Source organism: Felis catus, chromosome C1 (genome assembly GCF_018350175.1).
Source record: "Felis catus isolate Fca126 chromosome C1, F.catus_Fca126_mat1.0, whole genome shotgun sequence".
Classification (NCBI taxonomy): Eukaryota; Metazoa; Chordata; class Mammalia; order Carnivora; family Felidae; genus Felis; species Felis catus.
Window position 1 is genome coordinate 64444348 of NC_058375.1, and position 24809 is coordinate 64469156.

The window sequence follows — 24809 nt, forward strand, 5'->3', positions numbered from 1 at the left end:
TGGTGGCCCATTGGATTGGTAATTGGTATATATTCTTCCATTTGAGAAGTATAGGAGACAGAAAAAGTGATGAAGTGGTTAAATTTTAAGTGAGTTTTTACAGGGTCAGTCTTCAAACCTATAACATTTTTAATCAACAGAACTGACCTAGATTTGGGTAGGATAATGTAGCTGAATTCATTAGGTTTGTTAATGTTGGCTGTACTGAACACACAGACAAAGTGAAGTTCAGCAAGCTTTGTGTTCTCACTGTTAGCAAGCTGCTCTTAGCACACATTAAATTTAATATTGACAAATGCTATATCATACATAAAAAGCCGGAGAGGCAGCCTGGGCTCTAACTTCTCTGGTTCAACTACAAAAAGGAGGCTAAAATGAGATGAGTTACAGCCTGCGTTAAACTTGACAGCTTCCTAAAGCTGCTGGGAATCCAACTGGTGATTTCTGAGAGTCTATAACAATTAAGTGTACATTTATCTTAAAATCAAAATGAAACAAACGAAGAACTCCAAAAACCCTTTTGCTTCCATGAAGCAGATCCCAAATGTTTTTATCCCTACCAGAATGTGAGGAGAGAAGAGAACTCTTGAGAGAAGGTGCCCCAGGGGGAGCAGCCCAGTCGCCATCTTGAGTCACCACCTGGCCAGCATCTGGTGTCCAGTTACCTCCTGGTTACAAAAGAGGGCAAGATGGAATCAAGTCAGTAAAGGTGAGTTGGCTGCCAAAGGGTGCCTCCACAAAGAACCATAGTCATTACCTTCTTGAACATGTGAAATAATGGAATCCATCTTTTGTCATTGTCTACCCTTCCACACATTTATTTAACTGTGTGATCTCAGTTTCATTTTTAAAAGCATAGAAAAACACCTAGAAGACACTACCTGGAACTGAAGAGAATTGTTCCTTCTGAACGGACAGGATTACAGAGCTTCCTACATTTTCAAAATGTTTATTGTAATCACAAAAGGTTATTTCATAAAATATTAGGAAAGACAGTTTATAACAGGGTTTCAAACAATCCCAACTGGGATGTTGGGGAAAATCTAGTAAATGCCATGTCTAACTACATGTAAAAGAAGTCCTTGCTATGTACATAAATCATCTCAAGCATAGCATCTTTATTCTCTACCATGAGACTATTTCTTTAATTTTTAAACCAAACATAGGAAATCCATGAGATTGAATCAAAATTTTAGAAGTTATATTTTAGCTACTGAATATCTACAGGGTGGCCTGCACAATGTCATGTGCCATATATATATATATATATATATATATATATATATATATATATATAACTTCACAAAGTCTTATTATCCCATTGTGCAGATAAATAAACTGAGAGTAAGAGAAGTTGTGTGTCTGGCCCTAAGGCAATGAAGATGAGAGTCAACACATGTTTTGCCATGTCCTAGGCATCCCCTAAGTGCTTTACATGTAACACTGCAATTAATCCTCACAATAACCCTAATAAATGGGTTCTTTCATCATTCCCCTTTAACAGATGTGAAAACTGAGGCACAGGGCACATGAGTAACTTTCCCAAGGTCACGCAGCTAGTCAGTGGGAAAGTCAGGTTGGAAGCCACAGGGTCTGTCTCTGGAGTCTCTCTGCCTTCAGTCACCATGTACTTCCTAGCAGAAATTTAACCCTATATATAGCAATTTCTATTAGAATATTGAAATAATCTATTTCACTGTGTTCACAGTGTATGTAATATTTGACACATGTTAAATAAGTGATAAATATTCAAATTATGACGCAGACATAAGGAGAATATCACCGCTATCCTTGAAGCCCGCCTGAGTGTTCCTTCTATTTTCTTGGATTTTCAATTTACCATTCTCTTACTTTCTAGTTTCGCTATATACAGATATACCAATAAATAATGTTATTTAGTTTTACCTATTAACAAACATTGTAAGACTCTTAACATTGTACCTAGTGTTACAAAACTTGCTTTTTATTCCCAAGATGTATCCATTTTCTTTGCATATAACTCTAGTTTATTTTCATGATTGTATAATGCCAGTGTGTGAATATTCCAGAACTTATTTTTATTCATTCTTTCAGTGAACATTTGGGTTTTCAGTTTTTGCTAATATGTACAATGTTTTTATGACATTCCTGGAAAGTTTTTTTAGTACATGTGTGTAAGAATTTTTATATAGCGTGTATACCTAGGAATAAAATTGCTGAGCTATAGAGTAAAATTGTTCATACGTGCACGATATCGCCAGATTGTTTTCCAAAGTGGTTGGACACTTCATACTCCTAACAGTAGTTGTCCACACTTTTTGCTAACACGTGAGTTGGTATTTTCAGACTGTGAAATGTTGCCCTTCTGGTGCATGTAATTGTGTCTCATTGTGATCTTGACTGTTTTCTCCTTATGTTTAGCATGTTTTCTCTTCCATTAGTGTTCTCTCATCTGTAAAATGCCTATCCATTTTTATCCAGTTTCCTAGTGGGTTAGTTCACTTTTCCTTTTTTCTCTTAAAGAATTCTTAATATATTCTAGATAGTATTTTTTGTTGATGATATGTTTGCAAATATCCTCTTCCAGTTTGTAGCCTATCTTTTCTTTTTCTCTATGGTAACTTTCAATGAACAGAAGTTTTAAATTTCAATGTAGTCATGTTTCCTATCTTTGTATGTGATTAGAGCTTCTTCTACCCTCTTTAATAAATCTTGCCCTGTCCCTGATCAATAATTATTTCCTTATATTTTATTCTTAAAATCTTCAAAATTTTGTCTCTCTTGTGGCAGTAAGAGATTTATATTTTTGTATAATAGACAAAGTAAAGTAGAACTTGCTTTTGTTTTCTATAAATACCAATTGTCCTAGTACTATTTACTGAAGAATTCATTCTTCTCCAAAGATCAGCAATCAATTTTCCATATATATATATATATATATATATATATATATATATATGGGGATTTATTTCTGTCCTCTATATTCTGTTTCATTCTAATCAAATTGTCTATCTCTGTACTAATACCACACAGTCTTAATTAGTACGACTTTATAATAAGTCCTTGTATCTTGTAGGGTAATTTTTCCCTCACTTTATTCTTCCTGAAGAATATCTTGCTGATTTCTTTTTTTTTAACATGACTAGTTTTTGCCAAGGTATTTTGATCCAATAACGTACACAAACTTTATGTATATAGAGTGATGAAATTTTATACATCCTTCCACCCGTGTCACCACTATTAAGATGACAATATAGTATATTTCCAGCACCCCAGAAGGTTCGTTCATACTCTCTTGCAGTCAGCCTCCCTGTCAAGGGTGAACACTTTCTTCCATCCACCAATGTAGATTCGTTTTGTCAGTTTTTAAACTTCATATAAATAGAATTAGATGTTATATAGTTTGTGTCTGGCTTCTTTCAGCCAAAATTATGTTTGTAAGATTCATCCCTGTTGATGCCTATAGCAGTGGTTCTTTTTCATTGCTGTATGGGATCACTTCACATTAGAATTAGCAATGCTAATATTGGTGGTCGTTGGGTTGTTTCCAGTTTAGGGCTACCATGAATACAGTTGTTGTGAACATTCTTGTATATTCGTTTCAACGGACACAGAGCTTGTTTCTATTGGGTGTATGGCAAGGAGTGGAATTGCTGAGTCGCAGGTACATCTGTGCTGGGCCTTACTAGATATTGCCAGTTTTCCAAAGTGGTTGCACCATTCGACACTCCCACCAGCAATAGCAGAGCTCCAGGTGCCCTATGTACTTACCAGTGCTTGGTGTCGGGAATCCTTACAAATGTATCCCTTTTGCCGGCTATATAGTGGTAAATTGTCATGGCTTTAGATTTATATCTCCTTGATGAATAAGGAAGTTGAGGGGCGCCTGGGTGGCTCAGGCGGTTGAGCCTCCAACTTCGGCTCAGGTCATGATCTCGCAGTCTGTGAGTTCGAGCCCCACGTCAAACTCTGTGCTGACTGCTCAGAGCCTGGAGCCTGTTTCAGATTCGTGTCTCCCTCTCTCTCTGACCCTCCCCCGTTCATGCTCTGTGTCTCTTTGTCTCAAAAATCAATAAACGTTAAAAAAAAAATTAAAAAAAAAAGAAAGTAGAGCATCTTTTCATATGCTTATTGACTGTTTTTGTACCACTTTTTGTGACATGCTTATTCAAAGCTTTTCACCATTCTTTTAGTTGGGTTGTCATGCTTTTTCTTATTTATGGGAATTCTTTTTATAATGTAGATTCAGCTCCTTGGTCATTGCAGTGTATGGCTTGCCTTTTCACTGTATTAATGGTATATTTTGATGACTGAAAGTTCTTAATTTTAATAATTTTAATTCCATGTGTCTGTATTTCATGTATAATATGAAATATTTAAGAATTCTTACCCAGCCCATGACCATCTCTTATGTTTTCTTCTATCTTTTTTCTCCTTTTGTATTTGGGTTTGTGATCCATCCGAAATTAATTTCAGGATATGATGTGAGGTAGGGGTTAAGCTTCCCCCCTAACTGTTAAGGAAATCCAGTGTACAGCACCCTTTATTGTAAATACCACCCTTTCTCCACTGAATTAGAGTGTTGCTTTGGCGATAAACAGGTTACCATATATATGTTGAATTGTCTCTTAACTTTGAGTTCTGTACCATTTTTAACTCTTGCACCATTACCTCATTATCTTAATTATTATAACTTCTTAAATCTTGATATCTAGAAGTAGAAAGTGTCCAGCTTATTCACCTTCTTCAATATTGCTTTAACTACTTTTGGCATTTTGTATTTCCACATACAATTTTAGAATCAGAGTGTCATTTTCCATATTTAATAAAACCTGCTGGGATTTCTATTGTGATTGCATTGATTCTATAGATCAGTTTGGGGAGAATTGACATTTTCACAATATCAAGTGTTTCAATTCATGAACACAATTTGAAGTTTTCCATATAGAGATTTTCCACATCTTTTCTTATATCAGTTCATAGGTATTTGATAGGTTTGGTGCTATTATAAATGGAGTTGCTTTTTTTTTTCATTTTCTACCTGTTTGTATTAGTATACGCTGATTTTTGTATATTGATCTTATATCCAACATTAGGGCTAAATGAACTCAGTGATTGTTAAATTTAAAGTAAGGCCATGTAGTACCATTAAAATGATGTTGTACTTTTTTAAGTGTATAGTATCAGGAGGTACAAGATGTCATTATGTCTCATTTTTAGTGATGCTAAACTCGATTATTATATTAAGGTAGTGTAATGGCTAATTTTATGTGTCAATTTGGCTAGGCTGTGGTGCCTAGTTGTTTGGGAAAACACCAGTCTAGCTATTTCTGTGAAGATATTTTTTAGATTTCATAACACTGACAATCAGAGTAGACTTAGAGTAAAGCAGATTACCCTCTATCGTGTGTCTGTGTGTGTGTGTCTGTGTGTGTTGGGGGGGCATTCATCCAATCATTTGAAGGCGATAAGAACAAAGACTGAGGTTTCCTGAGAAAGAAGCAATATTCCCCCACAGAAACAGAAACCCTGCCTGAGCTTCCCACTTGCTAACCTGTCCTCCAGATTTCAGATTCAGGAGAATTTCTAGCTTGCCAGCTTGCTCAAGATTTCAGACTTGTTAGCCTCCACAGTCACATAAGCCAAGTCTTTAAAATTAACGTCTCTATAGATAGATGTATCTTATTGATTTTGTTTCTCTGAAAAACCCTGACTTGTATGAGTCATGTCTCAAGTTTCTCCACTATAAAATTACTATTTCCCCCTTTATAATTATTAGGAATCTTGCAGGAAGATATTTTTAAATAGGTAAATTTCCTGTTTCTCAACATAAGTGCTAATTTTAGCATCCATAGATGATTCTTGCTGCAACAATTGTTATTGTGATACTTGACAAATGCTGGGTTTTGTCTGAAATTAGGAATTGTACTATAAGAAAAAGCCATCCATTCTTCCCATTTATACATATTTTTAAAACTAAGAAAATAATCCCATTTACAATTGTGTCAGAAAGAATAAAATACCTAGGAATAAATTTAACCAAGGAGGTAAAACACCTGTACTCTGAAAACTATAAAACATTGATCAAAGAAATTAAAGACAACACAAATAAATAGACATACCATGTTCATGGATTGGAAGAATTAATATTGTTAAAGGGTCCACACTACCAAAGCAATCCACTGATTCAATGCAATCCCTATCAAGACACCAATGGCATTTTTCACAGAACTAGAATAATAATCCTAAAACTTGTAGGGAACTACAGAAGACTCCAAATAGCCAAAGTAATCTTAAGAAAGATGACCAAGGCTGGAAGTATTACATCCCCAGATAACTAATCAAAAACAGTATGGCATATATATATATATATATATATATATATATATATATATATATATATATATAAAATATACAAAGAAACATTACTCAGCTATCAAAAAGAATGATATCTTGCCATTTCTGACAACATGGATGGATACAGGTTATTATAATAAGTGAAATAAGTCAGAGAGAAAAAGACAAATACCATATGATTTCACTTATATGTGGAATCTAAAAAGGAAAACAGGGGCGCCTGGGTGGCTCAGTTGGTTAAGCATCCGACTTCAGTTCAGGTCATGATCTCGCGGTTTGTGAGTTCGAGCCCCGCATCAGGCTCTGTACTGACAGCTCGGAGCCTGGAGCCTGCTTCAGATTCTGTGTCTCTCCATCTCGGCCCCTCCCCTGCTCATGCTCTGTGTCTCTCTGTCTCTCAATAATAAATAAACGTTAAAAAAAATTTTTTAAGGAAAACAAATGAAAGAAAAAAACAGAAACAGACTCAGATACAGGGAACAAACTGATAGTTGCCAAAGGGGAGAGAAGTGGAAGGATGGATGAAATAGGTGAAGGGGATTAGGAGGTACAACCTTCCATTTATAAAATAAATAAGACACAAGGAAATACAGCATGGGGACTATAGTCAATAATACTGTAAAAACTTTTTTTGTGTGTGGTGACAGATGGTAACTAGACTTATGGTGATCATTTTGTAATGTATATAAATCACTGAATCACTATGTTGTACACTCGAATCTAATACAATATTGTATGCCAATTATACTTAACTAAAAAAAATTTAAGGTGGACACATCTCCACCTTGCAAGCAAAATAAAATAAAACAAAATAGTAAAATAAAATAAAATGAATAAAATAAAACACATTTTAAAATATCCAAATACATAAGTCTTTACTAATTTTTGTGTGCTACTATCAAACTTAATTGTTTATAGTTAGAGACTGTGGTCAACATTATGCTAATTCTCTGAAATAGTCAAGATTTATATAATACATTTGCCAAGTTGTGTAAGTGTTCCTTGAGTACTTGAGAAGAATCTTTATTTTTAAAACCTTGGTGGTCCAGATTTCTATATATGTCCATTAAATCAAGCTTGCTAATTGGGTTGTTCAAATTTTTTATATTGTTACTAATTTTAGACTACTCAAATAATAATAGAGAAATGTTTTGAAGTCTTCCAGGATGACATTGAATTTCCTTCCAGTAGTCTACAAACACTTTGTGTTAGCTATTGTGATGTGCAAGTTTATAATTATTTTATCTTCCTTGTTAAATTACTTTTTATCACTTGGTATTAACCACTTTTATCCCTATTAAAGCCTTTTCCTTAAAGTCTGTATTTTTCTGCCATTAAAATAGCTACCTCAGTGTCCTTTTGGTTTCATTATTGTTGCCGACCTTGAATTCCAAAATGAAGATGTGGACTTGGTGATGTTAGCCATGTGTCACTGAAGCTTGTTAAGCATGAAAGTTATACAAATAAAGCAATGTTTTATGGGTTTCTAGGAATGCTAAAAACTTTTCTTCTGCTAAGAATTATTTTTTAAAGAAAAACATCAAAATAACTTTAAGTATCAGTGTTTAATTTCTATAGGATTATTCCTTGTTCTCAATTTAATTGTAAGTGGCTCTACTGTAGAAAGAAACAAATCTTGTTGGTTTATTTTAGTAATAATAAACCTGTCTCCTTAAAACCAGATGTTTTTCACCGTAGATTAACCATCACTATTGCCAAACGTGCCTCTGTGTGTGTGTGTGTGTGTGTGTGTGTGTGTATAGTTTATTCCACCTTAAAGAAAGGGCTACATATATCTGTAGAAACCCATGATGTCAATGTTGTTATGGCCTCCCCCATGTTACAACATCTGCCTGCCTGATAAGTGCTTCCATTCAATGCCCTTCCTTTCTCCTGCCCACCTTCTCTGGCCACTAGCCTTAAGACTCCTGTTACGTGTTGCCTCTAATGAAGCATTTCCTGATCTCACCACGTGGCATTGACCTCTCCTCCCATTCTATTCTTTTTTAAAAAATTTTTTATTTAATGTTTATTTCTGAAGGAGAGACACAGTGTGAGTGGAGGAGGGGCAGTGAGACACACACACACACACACACACACACACACACACACACACACAGAATCTGAAGCAGGCCCCAAGCTCTGAGCTGTCAGCACAGAGCCCAACGTGGGACTTGAACTCACAAACCGCAAGATCATGACCTGAGCCTAAGTTGGACGCTCAACCAACTGAGCCACCCAGGCGCCCTTCTTCCCATTCTATTCTGTATAAATGCCTCTCACAGCAGTCATTAAATGTCTTACTCCCCACACTTGAACCCGCCCTGAACCCAAGGAGATTGGGTTCTAGTCCAGCTGGGATTCAACTCCATGTCTCCAGTGGCTATCATGATGCCTTGATTCACGTAGAGATGCTTGGGAAAGGGAGGAAGAGAGGAAAAGAAAAATCGTTTTAGTCAACAGGAAGAGGTTTTTGTCCTCCCGCTCATAATTTACTGGGTGATAAAGATGCATGTATGGAATGCTGATAGCAAGTCAGTTGAACCCAAGGCTCTGTGGGACAGGGAGATGAATCCTGCTCAGAGTGCCCCAGGGAGGCCTCTGGAGCCTGTCTGGTGAGCCAGAAATATCTTTATTCCACCTCACTTAATGCAAAGTAATTTACCTCTTTGATGGGATAGACTTGCATAATGAGTTACATAACAATTGGCTTATTTTTCCCCCCAACAGGTAGTTTCTTCCCCAACAGGTCCTTTCTTCCCTTTTGAGAAGTAAAGCTTCCTGGAATTATTTGATCTTTGTTTGAAGTCAATTAAATATTAAAGGATTTCTCCCAACTTTGCATAAGCCAACAGAATCGAAAGTTCACTTCACAGCATTATGAGAAAAAGAGCACAGAGCTTCTGCATCAATTCCGCCCCCCCTCCCTCCCCACTCCTATGCACTGCTCTCCCCTGTTCTTTACTCATTTAACTAACTCTTGCCTGGACGACCTTGACCTTCCAAGACTATTTCTCCAATGCATTCATTCGTTCCCCAAGGCAAAATGAGTCTCATAAAGTATAAATTTCACTCTGAACCTTTTTTTGAATTCTGACTAGATTTAGTCTCATTCTGCAGCCTGGACTCAGAACCCACCGCCTGCATTATTAGCTCCAGTGTCATCTCACACAGCTCCTCCCTATGTGACCTGAAGCTCCAGCTACACCAGGTGACTTAAGGTGGCTCCAGGTTTGCTCATGCTGCTTTCTGTACCTTGAGCGCCGCCCCTCCCCTGTGTTCCCATCTACAGACAAGTGTGTCCCACCCAACTCTTGCCCCTGTCTGCACCCTGCCTTGGAGGCACCTGGCTCAAGCACCTGCTGCCATTGGCAGCCCAGCCTCCATTTTCCCACCTTTTAGGCCATAGGTGCCTGTATTTTCCTTGGAGAACCAATCCCTCCACTCTTAACTATGTCATTAATGAGGGATTCGCTCTGTATAGAGCTCCAGGGATAGGCCCTGACTGGCTTAAACCTACTGGAATATCTTGTCTCCCAGACACAATCATCGGTTCATGGGTGAGAACATGACCCAATGCAGGGATGCAAACACTCCCCCCCCCCCCAGCTTAGGTGCTTTAGGGTTTGAGACTGCTAAAGCTGTATTTGCTACCACAAGAGGAATCACTTTGTGAATGGAGCCATCCCAGGGGAAGCAGATATGACAGATAGATCTTAGAATGTCATTAAGTGCTGGACCAAGCTGAGCCTGAAGACAAACCTCTCCTGGACATTGTTATGTAAATAAATACTTTTTAAAAATTATAACTTAAGCATATTTGTGTTGGATTTCTATCACTTTGCAAAAAAATATGTCCAACCATTACTCTTAATTTAATGACACCTTCTAGAATCTCTCCTGGAGCTCTCTTCACCAGTTTTCTGGCTCCCCTACTATAAATGCCTTAAAGACAGAGGCTGTGCCATTCACGTAAAAGGTATTCATACTCGACAAATGTTGGAGGAATAACACAATGTATAGATCAGAGCAGCACCAGAGAGCAGTAAAATGCATTGTAAGTACAAAAGATGTTTATAATAATTTACTACCCTGTTGGGCATTATTCTTGGCTGTGGTTCTCTATGCTTTCATTGTGTCTTCTTGGTAGGAAGTATATAGCCAGATATCACTGGGAAGCAATCAATAAAACTGTAATATAATAGGATAGAAAACTAGAAGTTGCATTTTCCGGAGAATGTCAGTACTGTTTGTAAAACTTTTAATTATGTAGATACATACACATATGTGTACATTCGGTTACAGTGTAAAATGTATTTCTTACTACAGATGGAAGCAAAATATTTTTGAAAACCATTGATCTGGCTCCCACCTGAGACAATTCTATAATATAGAATACAAAAGGATTGAAAATAATAGAGTGTATGATGTTAGAGAGGGTTCTTCTTTTGTAAAACTTTTTTTAGCCATATAGGTAGATACACATATATATAGTACTGAGTCACAATGTGATATGTATTTCTTACTGTCAGGAGTAGCCAAAAAGTTTGAAAACCACTGATCTGCTTTCTCCTTGGGGCCAGAAATATTGCAAAGTGGTATGATTGTATGAACTGCAGCCAGCAAAGTGAAGAGAGGGAAGGAGGCTTCATAATTGCCTCAGCCCCAAGAACCATGTAGGCAGGCAATATATTTGTAGACTGACTCCTGGACTTCTAGACAATTGGTGAAGGGCACATCCACACAACTGCTTGTAGAGCAGAGGCAGGCAACAGGGTTGGCCCTGACAAGGCTTGTATCTTTCCAGCCTATTTCCATGCCCAACCTGAATTAAAAGCCATGTAGACACAGGAGCCAGAAGCCTTGGGAGAAAGAGGCTCAACAGTTTGAATTGCTTGTTACCTTTGGCTTTCCGCCTAAAGGAGTTCCAAGGGTGTACTCTGCAAAAAAAACCTGACCTTGGGGATTAAAGTTACAGAGACAATCTACTAGAATTCATGGATGCTTGAGTATCAGGAGAATAATAGTAACAAAAGTCAGGTGTTTCTTAAAAAGCAGGTAATTTGCTTTTTGTAAAAAAATGTTGCTCTTTTCATGTTTTAAAATGTTCATCCCTTGTTTTCCATATTTATTTTTAGTTTGTTTCATTCTCTAAATGTTTAGCACTTAAAGAATGTTATATTCCTTTGACTAGTTTTAGCTTTATTTTAATCTTCCTTTAAATTGTTTCAGCTACCTAGCTTACTCTTTATATTCCATTTAAAATTTCCTTCCATTATTTCCACTTTAAAACATTTTTGTTTCCTTTTTCTACTTTTGCTTTATTCACAAACACATCCTTGAAATAATAAGCTTCTCATTTCAACATCTAAAATTTTAATTCTTATTCATTTTCCCCAGTAATACTTTGTAACCAGGATTCTGCTTTTTTTAACCTGTTTGATGTATTGTTTTTACACCTTCTATTTGGTTTCTCTTATCTCAGTCTCAATTTCTCTCCCCCACCTTTAGTTTTATTGGTTTATAAGTGTATTTTCTTATTTGTAATTTTAATTATTCTGTTCCTTGCATAATGTGCATTTATCAGACTGACCAGCTTCAGAAATGCAAAACTCAGCCTCCTAACTACTGTACTATTCAGCCTTCTTACTCTGTAAGCATTTTTGTAACTAACCAAACTAGAATATTTCCTACACCAGTGTGCCTCTAACATATTTTTCCCCTTCGATCCATCTTCTTTCTTGGTAGGGTTACAAGAAATCCTGTTGCCTGAATCTTTTCATTTCCATGTAGTCATTACAAAGAGCAAGAAGCAGCTGCCTAGAGCCAGAAGAAACCAGGGTTTCTAAAACAGAGTCGATGAGACCCTTATTGGATGGCTTCCACATGTATGATACATCTGCGTATCACTGGGACTGGGTACAGCTGCCAGACTGTGTCAGAAGGAAGTACTTCTTCCATCTCTTAACCCTCAGTGGAAGTTTCTCAGGGAAGCCTTCAGAATTAGAGGGAGGTGGCAAGAGGGGGCTCCAATCTTTCGTCCAGCTCTCTGGGAGGAAAGAGGACTCTCCCTTGAACCCAGAGGCATAATTTGAACAACTGAAATGACTGTGGCCGAGAATCTCACCATTAAATGCCATTGGGTTCCTTTGAGAAGGTGTGTCAGTCAAAGTCTGACGAGAAGATAGAAATTACGTAGTAATTTGAACAAGGAATTAGAGTAACGGGGAATTTGCTAGTGAGACAGAAAGAGAACTCAACACAATAGAACACCAGGCATCAGAAGTAGCCACCACCCCTCAGGCTGAGATAGGGGACCCAAGGAAAAACTCGACTCCTCCCAGGGCTGAGGCCCATACACCATTGGAGAGGGTGCAGTGGGGCTCATTGGATGGCAGAGAGGTTCACTGAGAGGTCATCTCAGTGGAACTTGCTGGAAAGCGGCTCTCTGTAGTGCTGGGCAAAGCTATCCTCTGAAAGAAGCCATGCCTTCATGAAAAGCCACCTGAAAGGGTGTGGGGAAAGTTGCCTGGGAGGAGGTGCCCTGCCAGCAGCACCCCATCATGGAGATGCCCAAAGGCGTGTGCTGGGGGAAGATGCCCTCCATACGTGCCCGCTGCAAAGCTGCTGGAGGCAGGTTCATAAAGAGGTGCTTTGCTAGCAACTGTCTGCTATGAAGCTGCCCAAGGGAAGATACTCTGTGCTGCCAGCCGCTAGGCACTGCAGAAAACACAGGCACACTCCTGCACACACACCCACAGCAGGAGCCGTGGGAGGAGCACACCAGAAACAGGAAGGGAGCTCCTTCTTCCTGCCATGCTCCCCCAGTACTCTGTCAACAAAGCTTAACATCATGGTAACTACAAAAGAAATTCTTAAAGGGTTCAGCTCCATCATCACAGATGGATAATGAGTAGATTTGGAGCTAAGACACAAGGAATTGGAAATGGGACCAGTATACCCCTTTGGCTACTTAGTTTCGGCATTCGCTCTTCTACATGCATTTGAGACCTGTACGACAGTGATGCAACTCTGTATTTCCATCTAACATGATATTGCTATTTGTACAAATGAAGAAATTCTCACCCTTCCCCAAAATAAGGACACACACAGTCACAACTGTTATTGTATACACTGTATCAATGACTCCTTAAATTCTATCACAGTCCCACTGAATATTTTCTTACCTAAATACTGTATTATAAGGTTAAGCACCACTGAATTGCATGAAGTAAAAGTGGGGAAAGAGAAATAGCATGCATACATAAACATATTAACAGGCAAAGAGAAAGTATATAAAGCTATTACAATTCTCATTTCAGTAGTTGGCCATGGGCTCGAGCTGATGTCTGGCTTCCTACCTTCCTCTACCCATTGTGTATTTCCCCTTACTCTCAGCCAGAAGCTGAGTCGGCCAGTTTTTAATCTGGTGGAGTGACTCACACCTTTGTTCAGAAGACTGAGTCCTCAATCATCCTGCCTTTTTTTTTTTTTTTTTTTTTGGTTCTAGCTTTCCATTAACATTTGCTGTTGACCATGGAACCAATAAGAGTGCCACACGGCCCCCCTTGCCTTCATGTGTAGCAGCTATTTATTTCCCTTGGTGATTGGCCTCAACGACTCCAGCCAGTAGAGTAGCCTCTTATTTTTGGCATGTTCAGTGATACAAGGGCTCTAAATGGCCAGGTGGCAGTCTTCTCTTCAAATTCAATGGAACCACTGTTGTGACCTCTGGATCATAGCATTTCTCTCCCCAGGGCTAAGACTTCTGTAGGAACAAAGCTCAGAGTGGGCAGGACAGGAAGCAGAATCCTGTGGATGGATTATTAGATGTAATAGTGAGAGGAGCTGCTCCCGTTTCCACTCCTTGTTCCCAGAACTATGCAATCTGGCCATGGGGGGAAATAATGCCATGTGGTGGTCTCTGATTAAAGCCTGAATTGCACCCTGTCAAACAGAACTCCCTCCTTTCAGTGTTGTCCAGATGGTGGCATAACGGAGTCTTCAGTGAGTCATTCCATCTTCAATTAGGTCAGCCACTCTCAGGTTATGGCATATGTGGTAAATTCAGTTTCTTCCGTGGATATATGCTCATTGATGCACTTCTCTGCTGTGAAAGGAGTTCCTTGATCAGAGTAAATACTGTGCAGAATGCCATGTTGGTAGATAAAGATTTTGGAATTTATTGATGGTGATGCTGGCAGAAGCTTAAAGAGCAGAGAATACAAATCCATACCCAATGTAAGTGTTATTTCAGTGTGGATGAATTTCTGCCCACTCTATGATGGTCAGTATAATCAACCTATGGGGTGCCTGGATGGCTCAGTCAGTTGAGCGTCTGACCCCAGCTCAGGTCATGATCTCGCGGTTCACGAGTTCGAGACCCGCATCAGGCTCTGTGCTGACAGCTCAGAGCCTGGAGCCTGCTTCAGATTCTGTCTCCCTCTCTCTCTCTGCCTCTCCCCCACTCATACTGTCTCTCTCTGTCTCTCAAAAATAAATAAACATTAAAAAAATTTTTTTTAAATATATAATCAACTTATTACCATTCAGCTGAGGAATGGAGGCACCAACCCAATTAGTCGCTGGATTTTCATGTAGGTCTCAGCTGTTGGTAGACTAGGCACTACTCAGTAGTAGCATTAGCCAGATCAGCCTTGGTATGGAGAAATTCAGCTTGTTGAGCTCAGGCATAGTCTCCATTCTGGCCACCATAACCACTTTTTTTTTACCCATGGGCCCAATGAGCAAGCACTGGGATGAAAGGTTAACCGACCTCCACAGAGTATGTCATTTTGTCCAGCTGATTACTAGGAGCCTCTTCTGCCGTCAGTGCTTACAGTGAACATTTACACAGATATCTTTATAATCTGGGCCTATTCAGAAGGGATTCAGAATATAAACTGAGAAAAAGAAAATAGAGAAGAGCTCGGTAGTGAGGTGATAGTGAGAGATTATAAACTGAGTTATGCTGAGTTTGAATTCCTGCAGGGCTTTCAAGTACAAAAGGGGCATTTCTGGAACTCAGAGATTCTGAGATAGAGAAATTTGGCTGTCAATGATGTAGCAGGAATAGTGGAAACCACAGATGGGGATGAAAATACTCAGAGACAGTGCTAAATCTCAAAAGTTTGAGGGCAGAACTCTGCAGAACCACTGTAGCATGGTGTTAAAAGAGAAGCACTCAGAGAAGACAGCAAAGGGCAGGCTGAGTGCAGAAAACTTGGGGAGAGAGCAACACCACGAAGGCAGAGGAGGAAACGTTTCTAAAAGTGGGAGTCCTCAACAATTGTTCCTTAGTAAGGAGAAATAAGAAAGGCACAGGCAGAAAAATTCCATCAGACTTGGCAAACTAAGAGATCACTTGTATCAGTGAAGAAAACAGCTCCAGGGCAGTGGTGGAAGCAGAAGACAGATTCGTGGAAAGGTTCGCAAACGAATACAGGGCAGGGAAGTCTAGTCAGTGCATGCTATCTATTCATTCAAAATAATAGGCTATGAAATGAAGCAGAAAAGAACTCTATAGAGCATTTCTATATTCATGTTTAAAAGGGAACAGAGGATTTTGAGTTTTTAAGATGAGAAAGCTTGAACATCTGATAAAACATAAGGGAAATCACATCCATGAAAAGGAAGATTGCAGGATAAGGAGAGGTGAGTTCATTGCTAAGCAATATCCCAGAAGAAGGGATGGAGTCAGTGACTCAATCTCCAAGAAAGGGGTGAGGATAGGATGGAATGGGGAAAAAAACAGAAGTAGATGTGAAGGAAGTAAAGAAGGAAGTTAAACTGGAGACCTTCCCCCAATTTCACTTTCAGATTACAAAGCAAAATATTCCAGTGACTGGAAAGTCTGAGTCAGTAGGCAGGATTGAAGACAATCTATAGTATTGAAAGAGGGGCACCTTGGTGGCTCAGTCCTTAAGCTTCCGACTTTGGCTCAGGTCTTGATCTCACGGTTCGTGGGTTCAAGCCCTGCGTTGGGTTCTGTGCTGACAGCTCAGAGCCTGGAGCCTGCTTTGGATTCTGTGTCTCTTCTCTCTCTGCCTCTCCCCCACTTGTGCTCTCTCATAAAAATAAACATTAAATATATAAATATAGATATAGATATATAGATATATAGTATTGAAAGAGCAGTAGTGGGAAAGAGAGAGGGAAAGAAACAGAAAAATCTACTCTGATCGCTTAGTCAAATTTCACTTCCATATCGAAGTCTTCTCTGCCCCTTCCCCAGAAGGTAAGCACAATATTAATAACATTTATATAGCAATTAAAAGAAGTTTCTTTCTAAAACCCTTATTCCATAGCTTTTAAATGGCACTTGTCATTTTCTGTCATTTTCTACATTTGCTATGTAGGTGTTTCATCTCTTCATGCAAGTCTTTCAAGAATGAATTTGTGACTCTTTTAAAAAGAACCCTGGGGCGCCTGGGTGGCTCAGTCGGTTGAGCGCCCAGCTTCGGCTCAGGTCATGATCTCGCGGTCCGTGAGTTTGAGCCCCGCATTGGGCTCTGTGCTGACGGCTCAGAGCCTGGAGCCTGCTTCGAATTCTGTGTCTCCCTCTCTCTCTGCTCCTCCCCCACTCATGCTCTGTCTCTTTCTTCCAAAATAAATAAAAACATTAAAAAAAAAAAAAAGAACCTGTTTCTTTGTATCCCTCAAAGCATCTGCCAGAGTGGGTAATGCATTAACACGGTGTTTCAGTAACAATCCTTGTATAACAAACCACACTAAACTCAATGGAAGAAAATAATTTTTTCTCAAATTATTATCTCATAGCTCTGGTGGTCAACTAGGAAGCTGTCACTTAGGGTCTCTTCAGTGGTTGCAGTCAGGAAACGTCTATGTAGGCTCTGTCCCTTGTATCTCCAGAGCTTGATGTTGGCTACCAACTGGGACCTAACTGGGGCTGTCAGCCAGAATACACATACATGGCTTCTCCGTGTGGCCTGGGCTTCCTCAGGGGATGATGGCTAGGTTCCAACAGCAGGTGTCTTGAGAAAAAGAATCAGGAAGATGCTAGATCACTTTTTATGACCTAGCTTTGGAAGTCACGCAGTATTATCCTGCCACATTCTACTTATTAGGATGAAGTCACTAAGACCAGCCCATATTCAGGGCAGGGGAGTTTAGTTAGACTCCACCTCTTGAGGAAGGAGTGTCAAAGAATTTGCAGGATACTACATACAATAGGTGCTACTTAGATGCCTGTTTAACCATTAAACATTTTGAAAAAGGCTCAGAAGAAAAAAAAAAAGACTGAGAGTGGTGCAGTCTTAAAAGGTCTGACTAGAAGTCAATAATAATGCTGAAAAGGCAATGAACCCATAATTTATGCCACCCATGGCTGTTTGTTTTACAAGTATTTGCTGTCTTTTACAATCTCCTTGTAGGATAGAGTTGGGCGTTTAGTCTAGGAAGATAAAGTAAATCAGTGCTTCTCCCACTTTCATGGGTATGCAAATTTCTTGGGGATCTTGCAGATTTGGGTTCAGTGGGTCTGAGGTGGGCCCTGACTGACATTCTACATTTTTTTAAATGTTTATTTATTTATTTTTGAGAGACAGAGAATGAGAATGCAAGCAGGAGAGGGGCAGAGAGAAAGGGAGAGAGAGAATCCCAAGAGGACTTTGGGCTGTTAGCCCAGAGGCCAACATGGGGCTCAAACTCAGGAACTGTGAAATCCATGACCTGAGCCAAAATCAAGAGTCAGATCCTTAACTGACTGAACCACCCAGGTGCCCTGGACATTCCACATTTCTAACGGAGATGCGTGGTGATGCTGGAGCTCTGTGGCCCACGCATGAATAGCAAACTAGTTGAAAGCAGTAAGGGTGACTAAGTGGCTCCTGTGATGTCTCCCTTCTCTGGCCCTAACAGACAGGGATAAGCCACCACAGGTCCTTATGTGCTTACAGGACCCTGACCTTCTGGCCAAGTGAACCCTTGATACCAGCAAGGTTAATTTGTTCTCTCACAAGACTTTTTATAACTAGAAATAAAGGAACAGAGTAATTTTCCTCTCTTTTGTGGTGAAGCACAGGACACAAGGCTCTGGTGTTACCAGTCATGTGAAAAAGCCAGTCTCCGGGAGGGATAAGGAAATGCAGAGAAGAATATCCAGGTGTCATTCCAGTCCCTGGTGAGGCTCAGTCCAGAAACCCCTCCAAGATTTGCAAGATATTCTAATGTCCCTCCAATAAATTCCCTTCTTGGTCTAAATTTGTTCTGGTTGGGTTTCTAGCATTTGAAACTTAAAACATCCAAACTAACATGAGATGGGGGAGAAGAGGAAATGGAAATGCAGTACCCACTGTGGTGGAAGAACAAAGGAAAATTTCAGACTGGATTATTATCCAGACATCCAGGGCTTGGGGTGAGGACAGACTGTCCATTAAATCATGCTAAAGGTGTCTTTCTTTTTCCTTCCTCCCTCCCTCCCTCCCTTCCTTCCTATGTTTATTTATTTATTTTGAGACAGAGAGTGCACACAATTGTGTGAGCGGAGAGAGGCAGAGAGAGAGAGAGAGAGAGAGAGAGAGAGAGAGAGAGAGAGAGAATCCCAAGCAGGCTCCATGCCGTCAGCAGGAGGCCTGACATGGGGCTCAATCTCACAAACCATGAGATCATAACCTGAGTCAAAATCTAGAGTCAGACGTTTAACCAGCTGAGCCAGCTAGGTGCCCCTACTTTTAAAAAATTTATTTAAGTAAACTCTATACCCCACGTGGGGCTCAAACTCATAACCCCCAGATCAAGAGTCACATGCTCTTTGAGCCAGGCAGAGATGTATTCCTAACAAAGTGGACAGACCCCATAGAGTTAAACACAAGTAAAAAGTAAGGCTCAGGGAAGAGAAGGGAACAGGTCAGTCTAGGCGTACCATGGCCAATGTTCTTTAGAGTGACCTCTGGGCTTGAGTGGAGGGTAAGAACTAAGTGGAAGTTAAGAGCTAGGTAGCCTCCTGTCCAGCACAGAAAGGGTGAAATTCTCCTGTGTTTGGCATTGTATGATGTGTTTCACATTTATGACCTTACTTAATGACTCTTGGGAAAGTGTCCTACATTGCTCCCGCCAGCTGTCCCTGAAACTAGCACAGTCAGTGTATCAGATGAACATGAGTCACATCACGTGAGCCCCACACGCTCGACCCTATGACTGGGTATTCCACGGGCAAGTCTGGAATTCCTCTGGGGTCTCTGAGGCTGCAGGCAGCCCAGATGAAACAGTAAGCACTTCTGTATGACAGTCACCACCTTTCGATGTTTCAAGTAAGTGAATTTTTAATTTTTAACCAGTGTCTTGGTCACACCTTCATCTACATCAATCCCATATTCAAGGTCTACACAGTTAAAATAAACCAAATACGTTATAGCACAGTTCCAAAACCAAAACATTTCTGCATTAAGAAAAAAAAAAAAAAAAAAAAGACTGGTTGCTACCAAGGTGTACTGGCCACCAATTGAATTGAAAGACTTTCATATTTACACAGCAAGTGCGTGTGCAGACAGGGCAGGCAGCAACAGAAGGGCGACACCGGAGAGCACTTTCCTTGTGGCAAAGGCCGGCGGGAAAAGGATGAAGTAATGAGGCTGATTTCATAAAGCCAAAATGGATGCTGATCTCATTATTTTATAGCCATACCTTGTGGTATGTTTATAAAATATTTCTTTCACAAGTTAAAAGAGAATCTGCTACAGATGGATTTAATTTTGGTAAAATCAATGGAAAAAGTTCTATGTTAATGCAACATTTGTTGTAAAGATTCCAGAAACACACGAGTCAAAATTTCAAATTATGATTCCCACAGTAACTGTAACTCTGCTATGCAACATACATAATGGAAGAAATGTTATCAACATATACCATAGGAGAAAGTACTCAGTAAGCAGAAACAAGCTGAGTTATGCTTGTTGTGGGAATCATCATTTCCAACTAGCTAAGGATATATAAAAATTGAAACCATAAATGCATGCATTATTTTATGTATTTAATTCCAATTTTTCTTGATCCAATTTAATCAGCTTTGCATCCAAACTACATTTCCCTTTCATAAACTGCAAATGAATGTCTTTCATAATTTTAAAATCCACATCATTTGGTTTCTTTTTCTCACGCAGTCTGCCTTTGCAGAATGGCATCATCATACCCTGTCCCTCCCCTAAAAGGTCAGGCCATGTCTGCTGCGACCCATTTATCTACATTTCCTTTTCTCCCTGAAGACACCAGGAACAGGGGGGAAAAAAAATACCAAAGAGAACAAGAATCACATTAAGTAGCTTAGACAGGTAAATAAGTTCAACAGAAAGAGGGACGGTGGCATCATTAACTTCCCTGCTGGCATCTTCTGAGCACAAATAAAGAAAACAGTACCGCCACATATTTACAGTTTCAGAAGTGTTTAGTCATAACATTATCTCATCTGATTCTCACGACAACACTATGAGAAAGACAAAAAGAAAACTCCTCTCGGTTGTTCAGCTCTTTGTGACTCCAGCAGAATATATTTAAGGATGCGCTTTTATGGTATAATTTAAAGTCTGGACTATTTAATTGCACTTACGATATTACCCACTTACCACATGCAGAGGATTTACTTATTATTGAAAGCAGAATATACTTTATGTAAAAAGATTATGGTTACGAGCTAAACATTTAACAGTTTAAGCTTTGTGCTTTAACTGTATTCTGAACATTCAATAATGAAACAGAAAGAAATAACTGCCCTTAGAAACTCTGCCTGGGCAAAATTAATCCTGTATATTATATCCAGTATTACATTTTCCAGTTTGGTTTTAACTAAGAAGGGCACCTTCTACTGCCTCTAAAGAGGAAGGCTGTTACTTCCCAGTGGTCTGTACCATTGGGGTAGGTTTCACTATATTCAAACTCAATTACTTTGACTCAAGATCAGTCATATTTCCTTTTGACGCGAAGCAGATTGGTCCCACCAAGTGTTCAAGACCTTGCGTAAGTGTTTGCAGGGTGCCATGGTCAACCTTTTCTCTCTCTCTGCTACTGTGATCTGGCTAGTCTAATGTAAGTTTGTTTTTCCCCCTCCCTATGGACAAAAGGATACCTCTCCATTTATTCAGATACAAATTCTCCCTCTTCATTTACCTAGTACACCAATAAAAAGATCAATTAAAATGAAGGTTCAGAGCAAAGCAAATGCCTCATTACTAAGCAAAAAACCTTAATATAATTTGTTCTGAGAGGTAACAGTGTATCCTTTGCCTGTGAAAAGTATGACCATTTTGCATGTAACTAAAGTGTAATATTTTAAGTGTTAAAAGGAAAGCAAATCCTAAGGAGTATTAATTTTAGGAGGTTTCATTGTGGGGAAAGAGTTCTTTTTAATGTTACCTATAATTATAAACAAGATCTTTGCAATTAATAAAGATAAAGATCTGGGTAAAACAGATGAAATACAAGAAGGTATCCTGTGGGACACGAATACTTAACTTTCATGGTTTTTACCCCCCATATGCAAAAAAATGGTATCTGAGGCTGATGGCAAAACACAATCTCAAAACTATTTCCAGTTATGAGACAGACAGGAAGATGACTTGTAAGCTAAAAAATCAGTGATGAAGATATGAGCTATTGCATCTTCACAGAGATCAGAAAAGGGGTCTTCTCTGCCTTTTGTGATGCATCAGTCAGACACGAAGGCAGGGAAGTGTGAATTTTTCATACCGTCCATCCACTCTATGGGATCATCTCAGAAAAAGTATAGAAAGAGCCAGTGGGCAAGGTTTCCCTTAAACAGAATTGAAACAATGTCTCTTTCAATATGGAAACTGGAGGGGAGGTAATCAATTGTAGAGTACCACAGAATGGTTAGAAATGAGAAATGATGGGGTTTGTTTCTTTTGAGCAGTCAGTAATATGAAATTCTCAAAGGTCTTAAATTTTCCAGATAAACTGACAGCAAATAAGGTCCCCCAAACTATCAGTACCATAAATGAAGGAACTAATGTTTTTATATTGACTTATAATTAAAGCTTCAGAATTCTATGAATGCTGAGAGTAAAATATTAACATGGTAAAGAATGAACCAAAGGAAGATTTTGGGAACAAAGTAAGTGGTCCAAGAACAGAAGAACATTAAAAATCTTACTGTACATTCATAGAATGGATACTGTGCAACCATTCACAATGTGTTCTGAAGAACTTTTACGGGTTGATAACAAATTGTAAAATGAAAAGTAAAGTTACAGAATGATATATTCTATATGATCTCTAGTTGGGAAAAAAATATGTATATAGAAAAAAAAGACTAGGAGAACAACACAAAAATACTGACAGAAGCTTACATCTGCTAGTGAGAATGTTATGTCTTCACATTTTTTTTTTCTTTTCCAAGTGGAAAGGGAGTAAGATTAGGGGACATTTTTATTTGCAAAAGCAGCTATTAAGTATACTCTGATCTCTCTGTCCCATCTTTTTAATAACATGCACAACAAAAAAAGTATATTTAGAAGTTGCATTAACAATTATTTTTCTCTAAGTTATCAAATCAGTAGTTCATTCAACTTTAGTGTCCCTATACTTTTTACCCAATTCACACAACAACGTATTTTTTAAAAATATAATGGCATAAAATCTTATCCACGGTGGTAGTCTTCATGCAGTCTTCTTCATACATCACATCTAGAAAATGAACTTCATATGCTTGATTCCATAAGTTTTGAAGAAAACCATTATAATGAGTGCCCACAATCCCAGAATAAAACCCCCAGGAGGATGCCAATCTTTCAGCTTTGGTTTCTGCAAAACAAAGATGACAGGGTAAATTTAACAATGATGTATAAAGCAAATACTGGTGGAAAACAGAAATTTCATAGGTTGTGTTTTAAGAGGGAGTAATTTAGCCAAATTAAATGTATTAGGATAGCAACAGTGATAAAGAATTCTAACTGGTAAATATTTCAAAGTGGTTCTTACAAAGATCAGTTTCAAATGACATTTTGTGCCTTCAAAGAGACTTCACTGACCACCCTACCCAGCCATCTCTCTTCACCCAAGCTATTTGGTGGCCTAACAGTCCTTCTCCAAATTTATATATCCATTAGTTTGTTGGTTTTATCTGTTTCTCCTATTAGATGATAGCTCTATGAGGGTCATGTTGCTCATATTCCTAGCACCTACCTGCCATAATGCCTGGCATGTAGAAAACGTACATATATTATACTGATTAAATCAGTGGAAAAACAAATGCCACTCAATTCCATTTGTTCTGATATTCAACAAATACTTATCTGGGGTCTAATACCTTTAGTTAGATTATGCCCTTGAGACAGAATGCTCTTTACCTCATTCCGCCTGTTTGAAACTAACTGAAATGCCAACTCCTCCAGATTTTCCACCTGATATATTCTTTTCTTTGAATATATAGTTCTTTCTACACTTATTTCTATTTAGTAATATAATTATCTTTATCGCTTATCTCCTTGCAAACTTCCAGGGGGCAAAATCTGGCTTAGTTCATTTTATATCTCCTTGTCAATTCCCCCACCTCTCAACACGCAACCAAGTGTCTTGTATATTTCTTTGTCCAGCAAGAAAGGGGAGACCAGTCTTCCCCATTTAGTTGTCATTTCAACAGCTACATTATGTCCCTGAAATTGGAGGTCTGTGACTATGATCTTTTTATGAGTTTTACTTCCTGAACTACTAGCCAATATTGTAATGATAGTCATGATATGAGAATCATATGACATGAGGGCCATATTTTAGAGTAGAATAGAGTGAAGAGAAATTGTAGTCTGAAATTTTAATTTGTTCTAGTCACCATGTAAACTAGCCAAGGAAGGCTCATAAATCTCTTAGAGGTATCTGCATCTCACAGTTTGGTTTCCCATACATAACCAAGACTCCTAATGCTCTTCACTCAATCCTAAACTCATCATGTTACAAAAGGAAAGGAGGGAGGCAGGGAAGGAAGGAAGGAAGGAAGGAAGGAAGGAAGGAAGGAAGGAAGGAAGGAAGGAAGGCAGGCAGGCAAACTCAAAAATAAAACAAGTCAAATCAAGCAGAATTAACCAGTAAAGGCCATGCCAGTAATATGCTGCCACATTCTATAGTAACTTATGTTTATTATCTATGCCCTAAAATACCTGATAGTTGCCTAATGTATACATTATAAAGCCATTAAAAGAATTCAAAAGAATATTTTGATACAATGAAATTTTATTTTTCGTTTAATTTTATAAATGGAGAAGTTACCTATGGAAATGCCTGGTTTTCAATTAGGTGATCTTTCTGAAACTTCTTCCTTCTCTTCTGAAGTTATCCTCCCTTAGCTTCAGGGACACTCTCACCAGGTTTTTATTCTACTTCTCTAACCATTCCTTTTCAGTCTTCTTTGCTCCTTAAATTCTAGTGTTCTCTAGAGGTCTGCCTTTAGCCATTTATTCTCTCCCTTTATATAATCTCCCTGGGTGACACCTGTACCATGGTTTTGACCT

At 38.8% G+C, this 24809-nt stretch overlaps 1 protein-coding gene across 1 annotated transcript in view; it reads right to left on the bottom strand.

Moving 5' to 3' along the window:
• Positions 1-19593: 19593 nt before the first annotated feature.
• PIGK (phosphatidylinositol glycan anchor biosynthesis class K) overlaps positions 19594-24809 on the bottom strand; it is a 120385-nt gene continuing 115169 nt past the window's right edge. Inside the window, exon 11 of the mRNA XM_003990242.5 lies at positions 19594-23109. Coding sequence (XP_003990291.2) covers positions 22993-23109 — 117 coding nt within the window. The 3' untranslated portion in view covers positions 19594-22992. The remainder of the gene's footprint in view (positions 23110-24809) is intronic.